At 33.8% G+C, this 16,049-nt stretch overlaps 1 protein-coding gene across 1 annotated transcript; it reads right to left on the reverse strand.

Moving 5' to 3' along the window:
• Positions 1–8,213: 8,213 nt before the first annotated feature.
• Positions 8,214–9,976, reverse strand: LOC127724564 (uncharacterized). Its single transcript, XM_052231552.1, has 2 exons — positions 9,935–9,976; positions 8,214–9,751 (listed from the first exon to the last, which is right to left on the reverse strand). Exon 2 carries the CDS (start codon positions 9,741–9,743, stop codon positions 8,313–8,315), a length of 1,431 nt encoding a protein of 476 aa, XP_052087512.1. The 5' UTR covers positions 9,744–9,751; positions 9,935–9,976; the 3' UTR covers positions 8,214–8,312.
• Positions 9,977–16,049: the final 6,073 nt, after the last annotated feature.

Genomic DNA, 16,049 nt, shown 5'->3' on the forward strand with positions numbered 1-16,049 from the left:
ACATTTTCACTAAATAAGAATCATAATATATAGTACGAAACATCTCAGTAGTGTGCATGCATTAATCTTAAATTGCCATTTCTCTAAAACCTGTTTTAAGAATTTGGTTTAAAATTGATATGGTATTGCTATCAACATTGCAACCGTTTTAATGCTATGATTTTATATTGGCTCACAAGATCAGTTTTTTATAGAGTAAAAATCTACGTTTTTTTTCTCGATATGGAGAGTGAAAATACTTCAAAAAGACGAAATAATTGTAACGCCCGGTCGTGAAGGCTTCACTATGCGCACCATTGGTTTTCATATTCCTCTTCAACATCACATAAACTTACTTTAGACCAGAAAAAAAATAAATCGGAGCTCCTGTTATATTTTGGTACCATTAAAACGAAAATTTGACATAATTTTTAGACAAAATTCTTTGGACGAACGTCTACGAAATCGCTACTTAAATTGAAAACAATCCATTTGTATTGCACTTTTTATGTTCATCCTGTGCATTTTGTTATGCATTTATTCAACTTATTAAAACATTAATTGAAGTTCTGGGATTATAAATGGTATAATATAGCTTTCTCTATATTAAGTTCGGCAATACTTTCATTTGATTTACCCTCATCATACATGTATATGATTATTCCGTCAACAGAGGGTTGAAGGGTGGGGGGGGGGGGGGGGGGGGGGGGGGGGGAGGGTAAAGGTTGTCTTTGTCCCAGTTTAACGAGTTATAAATTCATACAAAAGTCAATACATATTCGAAATACCACCCATATTATGGTTTCAAGTTGTTAACCTGGTCAGTAGTAAGTCGTGCCATCCTTCTCTTATATTAGCCACTCAACTTATCAAAGCTTTCATATAGCTACGTCATAACCGATATTTATATAAGGAGAAAACATGTTATACTACAATGTCAATAATGATTTAGCAAAAAAATCAAAAACTATGCAAAACAAAAAAATGGATATTAACAATTTGATTACATTGAATTTCTGATCATTAAAAAGATATTCTCCAAAATTTAAGGATTGAATAATTAAGGGTTTGACTAAAACATTTGTCAACCATTTTTATATATCAACAAACAGATTCCCATAACAATACTCCTGTGGTTTTTTTTACGGTTTTACAATCAGAAAATGTGAAGGAAACTTATTGTTAAAATGATATTGCAAATAGGTGGGTGCTTCTTGTCCTCATTTGTAAAGTCAATGCAGTTGTTGTTATGTTAAGGTGTTCCGTTCTGGTCCCTGCCTGGTAGTAACACTAGTTAATAGCTGCAATGACGAGCGATGGAGAGAAGATATCCGCTGGATAGTTGTCTTTCTACAGTTCTTAATGTCTCCGTACTGTGAACTTACTTTCAAATTTGCTCGTTCCACTGTATGATGAGTCTTATAAAGACGGTACGGTACGCATGTCTGGCACATCTGGCGTGTTTAACAATTGAGAAGCTGGGTATTTTTATGAGTTTTTATATTAAGAAAGGGAAGTTAGGAATGTGATATGGGCAAATGCAAATTCGCTTTCAAATAATGTTTGTGAATTTTCGATGTTTATATCCAAATTACAGCTTGACAAAGCATTTGTCCTGTGGTGTACATGATGTCGGAAATGACCTTCTTTATCTTATGAAATCATTAATGTTTACAACAAATATGCATCCGTTATGTTCAAATATTTGTCGGTGCAAAATAAAGTATGGTAAACAATAAGGACATTATAACCACCTTTATATTTAAGGATGTTTTTTCCTAAACTGAAAATAAAACAATTTAGATAAATGACGAATTTTCAAGCAAAGACCATGACATAATCTATAGATTTCTTCCGGTGTTTTTTTTAAGAGTGGGTGCAGGGTTGTTTGTTAGGTTTCTGTTTCGTTGACGTATGAGTATTCTGCAAACTCATTTTTTTCAAAATTATTGAGTTGTTAAGCAGATGATTGAAAAAAACATGGATAGATAGAAAACTTATGAGAGGAAAATAAAACAAGAAAGACGAACAAAAATCATGACCTTAAAATACAAGACGAAAAAACAGACAGCACATATACATGTAAAACGTTTAAACCCGCTGCATTTGTTTGCACCTGTCCTAAGTCAGGAATCTGATGTTCAGTAATTGTCGTTTGTTGATGTGGTTCATAAGTGTTTCTCGTTTCTCGTTTTTTTATATAGATTAGACCGTTGGTTTTCCCGTTTGAATGGTTTTACACTAGTAATTTTTTGGGGCCCTTTATAGCTAAACTGTTCGGTGTGAGCCAAGGCTCCGTGTTGAAGACCGTACTGTGACCTATAATGGTTTACTTTTATAAATTTTGACTTGGATGGAGAGTTGTCTCATTGGCACTCATACCACATCTTCTTATATCTATGTACACACAAATCTAAAGATTGGGCAACACAAACCGCACCAAAATCCCAGAGGAGACTTTTTAGTTGGATCGTAGCCGTATGTACTTCAGATATCCTTCCCTATTTTTGCAAATAATTAATTCAGAGCACCCTGAGTTCCCCCGTCTGTTGATAGAGGTTTATGTCTTTTCGTCGTTTTTTCTTTTGCCTATTTGTATTTTTTCAACTGGTATTTTTTAATGCCCCCTTTGTGTGTTTTTATATATGTCTTTAACAATTATTAAGTATTCATAATTTGCCAAATATTCAATGACTGGTGAGGTACTGTACTCCAATGATATTACCAGGACTGCAAGATAATTCGTCATCAACAGAAAGAAAGGTTACGGAATGATTGCAATGAAACACTAGGAAAAAACACTGTATTAAAGAGACGTCGCGTTTAGTGCTCTTCACACTAACACATCTCTTAAATGGGAAAGACATGATGTGATGTATTAATTCGTATGATACGTATTTTGTAAAACAAAAAGAAAAGAGAGTAGTTCTTTTTGTTGTCACAGTGTCAACACGGAACAAAAGTGACATGCACCTCCCTGCATATTCAAGAAGGGCCAGCTCAGGAAGTCTTTATTAGCTGTCAATCGCTCGACATTTGTGTGCAGTTTAGAACGCAGATTATGGTTAAATATAACCAGTAATACACTATAACAAGCAAAGAAATCTAACGAATTTCTGTTCAATCTCACTGAAATACAGAAAATTGTAAATATGTTCCCAATCCCAATGAAACATAAAGCCCGAAAGAAAGTAAGTGCATGTCTATGGTCCTGGGACCTTTATATCGTTGTCAATATAATGGAATTTGATGCGACTGTCGTACAAGTGAGAGGTTTAGCGCTATAAAACCAGGTTCAATCCACCATTTTCTACATTTGAAAATGCCTGTACCAAGTCAGGAATATGACAGTTGTTGTCCATTCGTTTGATGTGTTTTATCATTTGATTTTGCCTTTTGATTAGGGACTTTCCGTTTTGAATTTTCCTTGGAGTTCAGTATTTTTGTGATTTTACTTTTTATATACAGCATTGGATGTATATAATCATGAATCGAACCCTTTCAAGGTTTCTTTGTTACATTATCTTTATTTCTCATACATTGTGTTTTTGGTGTTGTTGGTACTTTTTATTTGTATTTTGATTTTTCAAAAATATAATTACTACGTTTTATTTAAACGTCGTGACTATATAACTCAAGTCCTACAAGACTTATAAACAAATCAGAACAAATGTCAAATATCATATTCATACTAATACGGAGAATTTTAATATATTTTCTATGGAAAAAACCGACACATGTCATTGACACATATATACTACAAAAAAGTTCGATCATGACGTTTACAATTGAAAATGTTATTGAAAGTTTAAATTCTTAGGTCAAAACAAATTATAATCTTACAATTGCTTTTTGCTGACTATTTGTAGTCAATCAAAATTTTATACGTTTACTTTCCTTATGTCGGAATGGTGTTACCTAAATATTGAAAGTTTTTGAAATAAGTAAAATAAATAAAACAAAATGGCATGAATTGCTTTCAGATAGGTGGTTAATCGTTTGTGTGTGTTTGGTATAATGCGCGCGCATGTGGGGGAGGGGGTGGGTTGAACTCTTCTCCCAATGTTAAAAAGAGAGGTAGGTTATAGACAGCATTCCAACGACATCTAGAGGTCAACATAGGTCAACAACAAACAAGTTTCTATATACTTTGTTAAACTGTATATCGTCCGGGAGTCTAGAGAAAAATCTGAATACGTTTGAGAATATACAATCAACACACAATTCCCCAAATATAAAACGAAAATAAAAAAAAAAACATCAGTAATATATAAGTATGGAGATTCCTGATTTTGGAGAGAGGTACATAAACATATTGCGGAGATAAACTTTTATTTCATTTACAAGAAGTTTTCATGTCAATCTTTGATTGTTTCAATTAAATTTACTCACTATTATTGATACTTTTATATAGTCTATTATGCAGACACCTATCTATTGTTGAAGACTATACTTTAAAGTTTAGAACGAGTGGCCTTCCCTATCTAAATTACCCCTATCAAGGGCGGATCCAGCCATTTTTAAAAGGGGGTTCCCAACCCAGAATAAAAGGGGGGTTCCAACTATATGCCCCCATTCAAACGCATTGATCGTCAAAAAAAGGGGGTCCAACCCCCGGAACCCCCCCCCCCCCCCCCCCCCCCCCCCCCCCTTTTCCCTGGATCCGTCACTGCCTATGATATATGACATATATCATTTTCCCGGGCAATGCGTGTGAAACAAAGTAATATTATTTATACAATATTTACAATACTTCTGTATCGTAGAAGAATAAAGAATGTTTAAACATTTCAAGTTAGGATATCTATTAATAGGGGTATTTATATTATTAAGTAAATATTTTAAATCAGAAGACAAATTTAGGATAGCACATCAGTTTTTCCGTAACAGTTACGAGCTTCTGATTGTCATAAAACATATAAGAGAATAAAGGCAACATAAGAAACGTTACACCTCATTTTAGTATCCATTTGCCTCGCATTGTGTCAAATCCATCTCAGGCAAGACGAAAATAAAAACTTTTAAATATGTCTAGAAAACATCGAGCATCTTTTTAGTCTTTTCATTTAAATAATTTCTATATAGGCAATATGGGGTCACAAACTTGGTTTTTATTCATTTATTGTATGTGTAAAAAATAAATGTCACTTAACTCCACATTTTTCATATTTGTATTACCTTTAAACTACATTGTATGTATTAGATGTAAGCTTCTCATATCTGAGGGCCGTTCAAAAAAGAGCAATAAGATTTGAAAAAAACAAGGAAAATGTTATTGTCTCAAATTTTTCAGAAGCAGTAGTTACGCTTTCACAAGATGTTTTGTAGTTATGGATTTGGAATGAAATCTTTTCTGTCATCAAATTGTGACCTTATCACTGTTTTTGTATGGCAGCATAAATATTTGAACTATCTTGTCTTTTTCTGGTTTTAATTGCCAAAATCTGAAACTTTTGCTGATAAATGATTACAGTTCCATTTAAATATATAATACTGCTTATTCTTCGTGTGGTTTGAATGGGGACGTTCAAGTCGATCGATGCCGGTGTTGGATAGTTGCAATCTCTCTGCATGTGATACCATTACAGCAACTTTGACAGAGATCTGTTATTGACAAGTTGCAGACGCTGTTTCGTCTACAGAAACCTAAACAGTTTCACCCGAATCGAAACAGTTAGAACGCAAAATTAACCACGAATTCTCAAAATCAGTATTAAGTCTGGCTAATGTTGATAACATGCTAAAACTATTCACAAGACCGAGGTTGTGTCTACATAGAGACATAGATGGTCTTTACCCAGATTTGGCACGACTTTTCGAAATTTTTAGTTTTTAATTCAAACTGTTTTTATTCGAGCTCCAATTATAATTATTATAATGACGAAACGCGCCTCTGGTGTACTTTATTATAAGTCTGGTATCTTTGGTGGGTTTTTACGGCCGTAGAAAACTCGAATTGTTTCGAATAATTTCAACATTAATTTTCATTAACCATAAACTTACAGAAAAAGACTGCATCCATGGTATTTCACATGCATCAGCATCAACATCTGTACTGATGCACAGTAAGGTGAGAGTTTTTGCTCCGTGTTCATGAAGAACAGCAATAAAAGCGATGTTGCTTTACTTTATGTGTTTGTTGCTGTGTATGTACTGATTTTGTGTCATGGATGGATACCCCATATCCTTTCTTTTCTATTATTTTCGGGCACGAATCATTCATCAACAAACTGACTTCCTATAGAATTTATAGAAAATTCGAATAGACCACATTGGTAACAATAGTTGTTATAAAGAAGTAAAGTTCAACATGTGTGCGCCAAATTAATTATTGTATTGAATTTATTTCGTTTATTTGCGTTTTTCGAAATTGTTTACCTTTAATTTGAATAAAAAGAAGATGAAAAGTGTATGTCAATGAGACAATAACCCAACGACACAAAAAGTATATGTCAATGAGACAATAACCCAACGACAAAAAAAGTATACATCAATGAGACAATAACCCAACGACACAAAAAGTATATGTCAATGAGACAATAATCCAACGACACAAAAAGTATACGTCAATGAGACGATAAACCAACGACACAAAAAGTATACGTCAATGAGACAATAACCCAACGACACAAAAAGTATATGTCAATGAGACAATAACCCAACTACACAAAAAGTATACGTCATTGAGACAATAACCCAACGTCACAAAAAGTATATGTCAATGAGACAATAAATCAACGACACAAAAAGTATACGTCAATGAGACAAGAATCCAACGACACAAAAAGTATATGCCAATGAGACAATAAACCAACGACACATAAAGTATACGTCAATGAGACAATAACCCAACGACACAAAAAGTATATGTCAATGAGACAACGACACAAAAGGTATACGTCAATGAGACAATAAACCAACGACACAAAAAGTATACGTCAATGAGACAATAAACCAACGACACAAAAAGTATATGTCAATGAGACAATAAACCAACGACACAAAAAGTATATGTCAATGAGACAATAAACCAACGTCACAAAAAGTATATGTCAATGGTACAATAAACCAACGACACACATAACCGATCGATTATTTTCTTTCTTGATCAAAATTAAGAAATGAAGATAGATTTCAAATTCCATACAGCCTTAATTTGTAGTTCCTGAGAAAGATGGGCCGAAAAATTCATATATATAAAATATAAAATAAGGAGATGTGGTATGGTGGCATCTAAGACAAATATCCACCCAGGTCCAAATAACGCGGATGTAAGCAACTATAGGCCAACGTAAGGCCTTTAACAATGAGAAACACACATACCATATAGAAAGCTATAAAAAGACCCAACAGGGCAAAATATGAAACAATTTGCGAGACTTGAATATTTCCACGCCGTTGTATTGTAAACCACTAACAACCCTCCTAAAGTGTACTGTAAATATAACTGAGAAAACAAACGGCCTGATATATGAAAAAAATACAAATATGACAGACAACAACCAACGTTAACCACTTAATGACAGGCCCCCGACTTAGGACCTACAGATAAAGAATTTGACGGGGTTAAACATGTTTGTGAGTACTCAGCCCTCCCTAACGTGGGACAGTGGTGTAACAGCACAATACAAGAACTATTTTTCTCTCTTCATTATTTTTATGCTCCCAATTATATTTGAATTCTTTTATTTTGGCAACCATTATATATCTTTTCTATATTCTGTATTTTAGCCTTTTTTTCTCTATTCTTTATTATTCTGCCCATTATTCTCAAATCTGTTAACCTCATCATACTTAAATGAACATAATCATGAGAGACAGATCTGCATAATTAACGACTGGTTATATAATTTTGGTCACTTTATTTTAGCACATGCATTTTTTTTAAATTTTATATTTTTAGGACCAATATGATTACCTATTATCTGATTTACAAAAGCTAAACTACCGTCTAATGCATAAGAATAAATTAAGGAGATGTGACGAAAACGTCAATGAGACAGCAAAACAACGACAAAAAAAAAACGACATAACGAGGGCAACATACAGTCAGCAACAATAGATGTCTATACAATATGCCAAACTCTAAATCGTCCAGAGTCTATAAGATTTGTAAATATATTTAACAGAAACAATCAAAATATATGCCATCAACACCCAATTATCCAAATAACGATTTTAAAAAAAATAAGATTAATCATTTAGCTTCAAATTTACCTGATTATAAAAATCCATTGTACTCCATAACATTTAATGTTAATAATATTTCAAAATAATAACAATCAAAACATCAAACAAAACAATAACAATCACTTCAAATGGCATCAACATTTTCACTTTGCGGGAATTTCAAAAAGTTTTGTTTCATAGAACGGTATGATGGAACAAGTCGTCGGTATTTTTATATTACAAGTTCCATAAACCGCCATGCAGTCTGGTAATTTTGCAGAGAGTCTCGTCCACAGACCAGAAACGGGACAGAACTTCCGGATCGCATTATTGCACTTCCCATCACTATTACAGCCTCCTGCAAGGAGAATGGAATCATCGTCTGTGTACATCCCAAAGTCTTTACTTTTCATAATTTGATTTTGACACCTCACAAAACAATTGTTACTGGGATCAAATCGAATAAAATCTCCGTCGTCTGAAGCCAGATAGATTTGTGAGTCAAAAACACAAGCTTTAATTTGAGTAAACGATAATAGAATTTCAGCAACGATGTCTGTGTTCTTTTTCACCGGGTCAAAAACGCAAACCACTGTCCTGTTTTGGCTGCAACCATCTTTATATGTTGCTGCAGAAAAGATGTAAATTTGGCTGTCATATAAAACGCAGGCTGAATATGACATTTGACACTCGACCGGAAGTTTGGACACAGTTTTCCACGACTTTTGACAAACATTGTACTCTTCAATTTGACGAACCGTTTTGCCGTCTGATGTTCCACCGATTGCAAAGCAACATTGATTGTGCGAAATTAAACTGAACTTTGAGCGACTATAGCGAAAAGTTGAAAGCTTTTTATATTTATTCAGTACTGGGTCATATCTGAAGAAACATTTTCCAAACGACCAGTACACATATGGCGGGTGGTCTTCAGCATCTTGCAAACAACAACACTGAAACTGTTTGCTAATTTTGTCCCCCTTTTTTATATTTCTGTAACATTTAACATGTTTTGTTGAATCCAAAACTACAGTAGTTAACACGCGTTTTACGCTTGTTGTATCGCAGGTAAAGATGGCATTGAAGCTTTTACAGGAATTTTTCTTTGTCTGGGATTGCGGTGTCCAGGTTAGGTCCGTTGATTTGAGTGGTGGATGTGTACCATTTAAAAGATTGTTTTTGTACATCTGATGCGCACTGGTTTGTAGCAATCCCAAACCATACTGTTCTGCTATGGCCAAATAGTGCTGGCAGTTGACAGTATTAAGTGTCGACAGTAACTTTGATTCGCAAACTGATTTAAGATGATTACAGTGCCGTGAAACAACTAAATAGTGTTCTATGTTTTCTATGTCAACTGTTTCTTGTTCAATAACCCCTGTTCCAAAAAATCCGGCTATTTTATTTCTAACAAATTCCGGGAGATTTTGAACATATTCAGCAATGTTAATGTCAGGAACATTATCTTTGTACAAATTTAAATCAGGCAAGTTGCTAAGGTTTCCCTGGCAACCAGATTGTTCAACATTCTTCAAGGTTTCGACTATTTCCGGTCCATTCGGGTCATTGCTCGAAACTATGGATCCTTTGGTCATGTCTGCACCTGTAAAAGCGAAAAAAATACACTTTTAGGAAAATAATTCTTTATATCAAATTTTTCATAAATCATACAAAATGGCAAATGTTTTCGCCTGTAAAAGTGCGAAAGAAAAAAATTTAGTTACTAAAAAATTATTCCTATTACAAAATTTTTCCATTAATAATGCATAAATAGCAAATTATGTACAAAAAACTGTTCTGCTTCGTATGAATTCAACATTAAATCCATGTTTATGTAATTAAATATTTTTTATTTGCATTTATAACTTTGATAACACTTAATACCTTTTAAACATTTAAGTCACTCGGAAGTCAGGACGAGACTGTGAAGTATTACACCCAAACGTCACTTTAAATACTAGTATATCCTTCCTTTTTGGCTAAGAGTCAAATTTTGGGAAACCCCATAGCAAAGACCAGTTTTTATATTTATATCAACTTAATGAAACTTTCCAATGAACTTTAATTTTAGGACAAGTTAAAAAACGAGTACAAGGATCATCTATACTAAAAGAGAGCAAACCGAAGTTTATTTGAACATGAATCGATATAACCATTTTTGTTTTTGATAAAATGTATAATTAAGGATGTGATAGGTTTTTTGATTGCCAAATAAAAACCGTAAGAGACCCATTTCAGTGTGCGCGACACGTATTTCTGAAATAAATGAGGCACCAGCCAGTCATTTTTAGTGATGCGCAATTTAAGAAAAATAAATTTGTATTTTTATTCAAACTTATCTATAGTGCAAGACAAAAAATCATACCCCCAAAACCCCAACGAATAAAATGTAATGTGCCTTTCACAAAATAGGATCGAGACCAAAACTTATGCCCCAACACCCCTACGAAATAAAATGTAATGTGCTTTTCATAAAGTAGGATCGAGACCAAAACTCATGCTCCCCAACATCCCCACGAAATAAAATGTAATGTGCCTTTTACAAAGTAGGATCGAGACCAAAACTCATGCCCCCAACACCCCCACGAAATAAAATTTAATGTGCCTTTCATACAGTAGGATCAAGACTAAAACCCATGCCCCAACACCCACACGAAATAAAATGAAATGTGCCTTTCATAAAGTAGGACCCAGAAGCAAACTGCTTAAAAATATTTGCAAGTATTAAAATAAAATGGTACCAAACCGTACATGATTCTCTAAGTATATCATTTTCAAAACTTTAGACTAAGACAAACTGCATCTTTTGAATCACGCATGCTTATATGGAATTATTGGTTTCTAAGAGAATGCTAACTATGGGAGCTTTGGGATTTACTGTCCGGCAACAACCAGTTGGAGTCTATCATATCTTCTTTCAGAGATTCTACATGTTAAAACTGTTTACTTGATTTGCTTGTTTCCACAGCCTTTTATTTGTACTTATTGACTATGATTGATTATAAATATGTAGACAATTCCGGAACCTGTAGTTCAGTGGTTGTCATTCGTTCATGTCTGTCATATTTGTTTTTCGTAAATTGTTTTGTTATAAATTAGGCCGTTAGTTTTCTCAATTGAATTGTTTCATTTTTTCACGTCGGGGCATTTTATCGCCGATTATACGGCATGGGTTTTTCTCATCATTGAAGGCGGTACGGTTGTCTATAATTGCTTACATCCACTTCATTTGAACTTTGGTGGATAGTTGTCTCATTGGTAATCATACCACATCTCCTTATTTTTACATATTATATATAATTTTGTCACTGGTGATTAAGGCAGGTTAGCATGATTTTCCTGCTCCGCTAGTGATAACAGAAAACTTAATTAAGTTTAAAAAAATCTCTTATTTTAACCGATTAATGAATGACTTGACATACAAAAAGATGATCGGACGAGGAAAATATTTTTTCAAGTGGAAAATTTCGCCTTTTTCGCTTTTTATATAGCATTTTTTCTCTGTAAAGAAAATCATCAGTAAATATTTACGTTGGATAATTTCTACAGGGATTTTAATTCTAGATTTTGTCAATTATAATTGTTAAACTGTGAAACAGTATAAATATATATTGAATACAGATGTGGAGCCCCCCACTCCCCCAAACAGTTCTCCAATATTGTACATGACTGTGAATAATATATACAGCTAACCTGTCAGTTGTATCTTCTTTGCTTTACGCCGACCAAATTTGTAGATCCAAAAATGAAGTTTGCATTTTCATAACAATCGTATAATTCACACAAGACCTCACGAGGAAGGACATGCACTATTGCAGAATTGTTTCGCTTTTCGTCTAATAAAACAGTTTGGGTATTCCCGATAAATATGTGTAGTGCTTCCTATAATCTAGACTAAACTCGTCCTTAATAATATTAAGTATATTCTAAAAGGGAAATAACCCTCATGTATTAAAACAGTTTTCTTCAATAATAATTATTACTTTAATTATGAAATCAGTTTTGACACATAAATTTGGTAACTATTCTGTTCATAAAATATCTTTTGTACTTAGAAAAGTCAACATAGTTTCAGTTCCAATTTTGCAAACTGAAAATTGAAGTATTTTGCTTTTCAGTATATCAAATGACTAAAAAATGTTTTGGGGATACCATAATAATTATGTTTTTTAAAGATCACTAGAAGTTTAAAATATATATCATGTAAAGCTAGATATAGTAAATTAAAGTTGAAAAGGTAAGGATACACAAATATCAATCATTTGATGTTATTTGTTTAAATGGAAATATATGTAGTGACGTTATCAGAGCCTCGGAGACGGATAAATGTCGATAAACAAGAGACAAACATAGCCTCTGGTATGTGAAAGCAGGTTAAATATCATGTATAAAATAAAGTTGAAAAAGTAAGAAGACAAAAAAATATCTATTCTTCAATGTATTTTTGTCTGGGTGTAATATATTTACAACTTGCCTAAAAGTAAAGATAGAAAGATAAAGGGGTGATTTTAATCAGTTTTTTAAAACTAATTTCAATTATATTTTGTCTCTTGAAAATTGTTTTAAAAAATTGCTGAACTGGTAGAACTGGTAAAAAACATTTGAAAGGGTGAAGAGGAATTTAAAAAAAAATGTATACTGATTTTTTTGGAATTTTACTTCAAGACAAATTCAGTATTTCAAATCCACAAATGGGGAGAAGGAACAAAGGTAAATAGACAGAGATGAACAGCAATACATATCAATTAATAAAATGGGATTTAGGGGAAAAGTCAATTAACAGCGATCCCACAACATAATTTCACAGGCACCAACGGGTCCATGACCCAAGCGCCTAGCGGTGTGGAAGCTCATTGAAATATTGACATCTAGATGTCAGCGACAGTCCTCCACCAAATAAAATTGACCACCATAATATAACCAAGCTCGCTGAAAGAGGCGCTAAACACCATAAAAAAAATAAACAAACAAATGGTCTACGTATAATAAGTTCAATGGACAAGAAAAGATATGATGTATCAAATCATGATCAATCTCTTCACGCATTTAACAAAACCGAAGGCATTTATTGCTGTTCGTCATCCCAAAAGTCACAATGAGACTTCAGCATGGAACAAACGCTCACTCCTCAATGGAGTATGACTCTAGAATCGGTCTATAAACGTTCGATTTTTTTGTTTTTTGTAGCACTCGCTTAGGCATTAAACCGATCGTCAAAAAGCTTCAGTCCAGAAGATTCGAAGATGTTCAAGACAACATAAACTTATGATCATGATGATGATCTCTAGTATTGACTCTCTCAAAGCTAGCTGCGCTTATAAACAGAAGAATGAAAATTGTGTAAAATCGCGATAAGAGGTGGATAGTGGAAACGAATCATGCTCATGTGAAAGTTGAAACGAAATACTAGGAAACTCTTAGTAGTTTCTGAGAAAGATGCAACGAAAAGTTCATGGTACAGACGGACTGACAGAGCAGTAACTCCCCTTTCTTCAAGTGGGCGTATAAAACAACTAATGGACGGATAAGCAGTAGATGTATGAGGGTCTGGATGAGATGGCGGTCTTTAATTCTGTATTTTTACATGTTTACGCCATTTTCCTTTTTTTTCCACCAATATTTTCTTTTTTTTTTAAATATATTTAAGTACCCTATTATTCTCTGTTCTTTATCCCCCCCCCACCCCCCTAATTCCTAAACCCAATCCCACTCATGTATGTCCATTAGATAAATAACAATCGTTATGCCTAATATTAACGGTACCAATTTAACTGCTCCAGATGCGCATTTTTTCAATAAATGTCTCTTCCGTGATGCTCGTAGCCAAAATTTGTGAAAATCCAAACCAAAACCAAAGTTAATACTTCCACGACTGTTAATTGAGATACATGCAAATTATCCACCTTAAATTTGGTCACACAACACATGTAATTTATTTGTCTGGTATAAAGTGGATCAAAGTCATCGTACAATCAAATAGTTACACATAACAATACAGTATTGTGTCTGAAGTGTCAATGATACACATTTTCTCACATGCATTGAGGTAATTTTGATACTTTTAAGTTTGATAAAATCAAAACTTCGCATGAGGAACTTATTTTTTTTTATCTTAAATCATCTCAATTGAAGTATTAAATGACTAAAATTGTACAAATAATCATTTAAGGAAACGTCAACTTTATGTGTTTATACAGTTCATGCCGAAGTGTCGCACTCAACTAAGTTGAGGGGTTCTAACGAGGAACCATAGGCATCGACTTTCTGTTCAGCGGCGGTTTTCAAACAAGGATCCTCCGAAAAAATAGGAAGGCTACTAAAATCTGGAACATATACTAAACATCAAAAATGTTTGGCCTAAAAGGCCGAGGGGTATACCTGGGTGGTCCCTATTGGTCTGGGATACTTAGTGACATACATTTTGTGTACAGAAACGCCTTGGAAAGACTCACCACACGACATATTTGAACGTCAAAAGTTTTGTATTTTACTGTTTTCTAGAGAGAAACAAAACAGTGAAAACCCGCCACATGTCCATGTGCCTTAACAAACTAGAGGGGCCTGATGGGTTGTTTTCGTTCTTCGTGATCGGCGCATTTTCGCTATCGCATGGTGATCCGTTTTTCTACAGATTTATTTTTTTTTAAATTTTCGTGATCCGTGATCATGGAAATTTATTTTCTGTGAATCGTGATTGACAAAAAAATCAACTCGTGAATCGTGATGAGACCCCCCCCCCAATCAGGACCCTCAAACTAAGGAACATAGTCTAAACAATAATAAAACATATGTGGTATGGTTGCAAATGAGACAACTTTTCACCGGAGACACTTCTGGAAAAACTCATACCGCATAGCAAGCTATAAAAGGACCCAACATGTCAAATATAAAACAATTCTAACGAGAAAACTAACGACCATAAGTTTTTTCCCTACTAAACGTATGCTTTTATCCGTTGGGAAAGTGGTAAGGCCGGTCTTCCCTGAATCTATTTCACACCAGGGACATTTTCAAAAAGTCTTTCCATCTTCACTTAACTTCATCGTATCACAGCTCCATGTATGTTCGTCTTTAAGATTCTGGCTCATTTCTATAAAGATCACCAAATTTTAAAGGCCTGAAGATAGTCCAAAATTCTGTCAAATTATGAGGATTTATCCAAACAATTTATAATAAAAGAAGATTCTCTCTATTTGCTGTACTTTCTGCAAAAATTGGTAAAAATCATCCTTCAAGGGCAATGACTACTGTAAGGATTTATTGAAGATTTCAGTCATGTTGACTTATTTTAACATCTTATTGAGATATAAACCACATCCTGCAGTTTACTTCCTATATTCCATTTTTAGCAACAGTAGTCATGTTAGTTGATTAATCGAATCCCGGGATTAATTTTTAAACCAGATTCCCTCGGGTACATTATGGTACAAGTTGATACATTAAACCCAGTAATTTCACAGAAATTTGTTTGAAAGTTTACCACGATGACGACAGACGCCAAGTGAAGTCAATAGTTCAAATGGGTTCCCAAGCCACGCACTTTTTAGCAACTTCCTCAAACTTATTTATGTTTTAGTAAATTTGTTTTCTTGGTCAAGTGTGGTTTAATACACATAGACAACTTTATGTACATCTTTGATATCCGAGTAGATGTTTTTAATAAATTGCTTGACATGGGGAGGGATATGCCTTCTTGTAATCTTCAACATATTGAAGTTAAGAAGTATTATGTAGATATGATGTAAAGAATGTTCACCTTGCTGCACTATGTTGGTAAAATAGAGATGAGGTCTGAAATATAATTGAGATGAGGCCTGAAATATAATTGAGATGAGGCCTAAAACATAAACAAGAAGAGCTTTCAAGCCAGTCAAAATAAGGTTTTGATTGCATTAAAGGGA

Source organism: Mytilus californianus, unplaced genomic scaffold (genome assembly GCF_021869535.1).
Source record: "Mytilus californianus isolate M0D057914Y unplaced genomic scaffold, xbMytCali1.0.p SCAF_14, whole genome shotgun sequence".
In the NCBI taxonomy this organism is placed as follows: domain Eukaryota; kingdom Metazoa; phylum Mollusca; class Bivalvia; order Mytilida; family Mytilidae; genus Mytilus; species Mytilus californianus.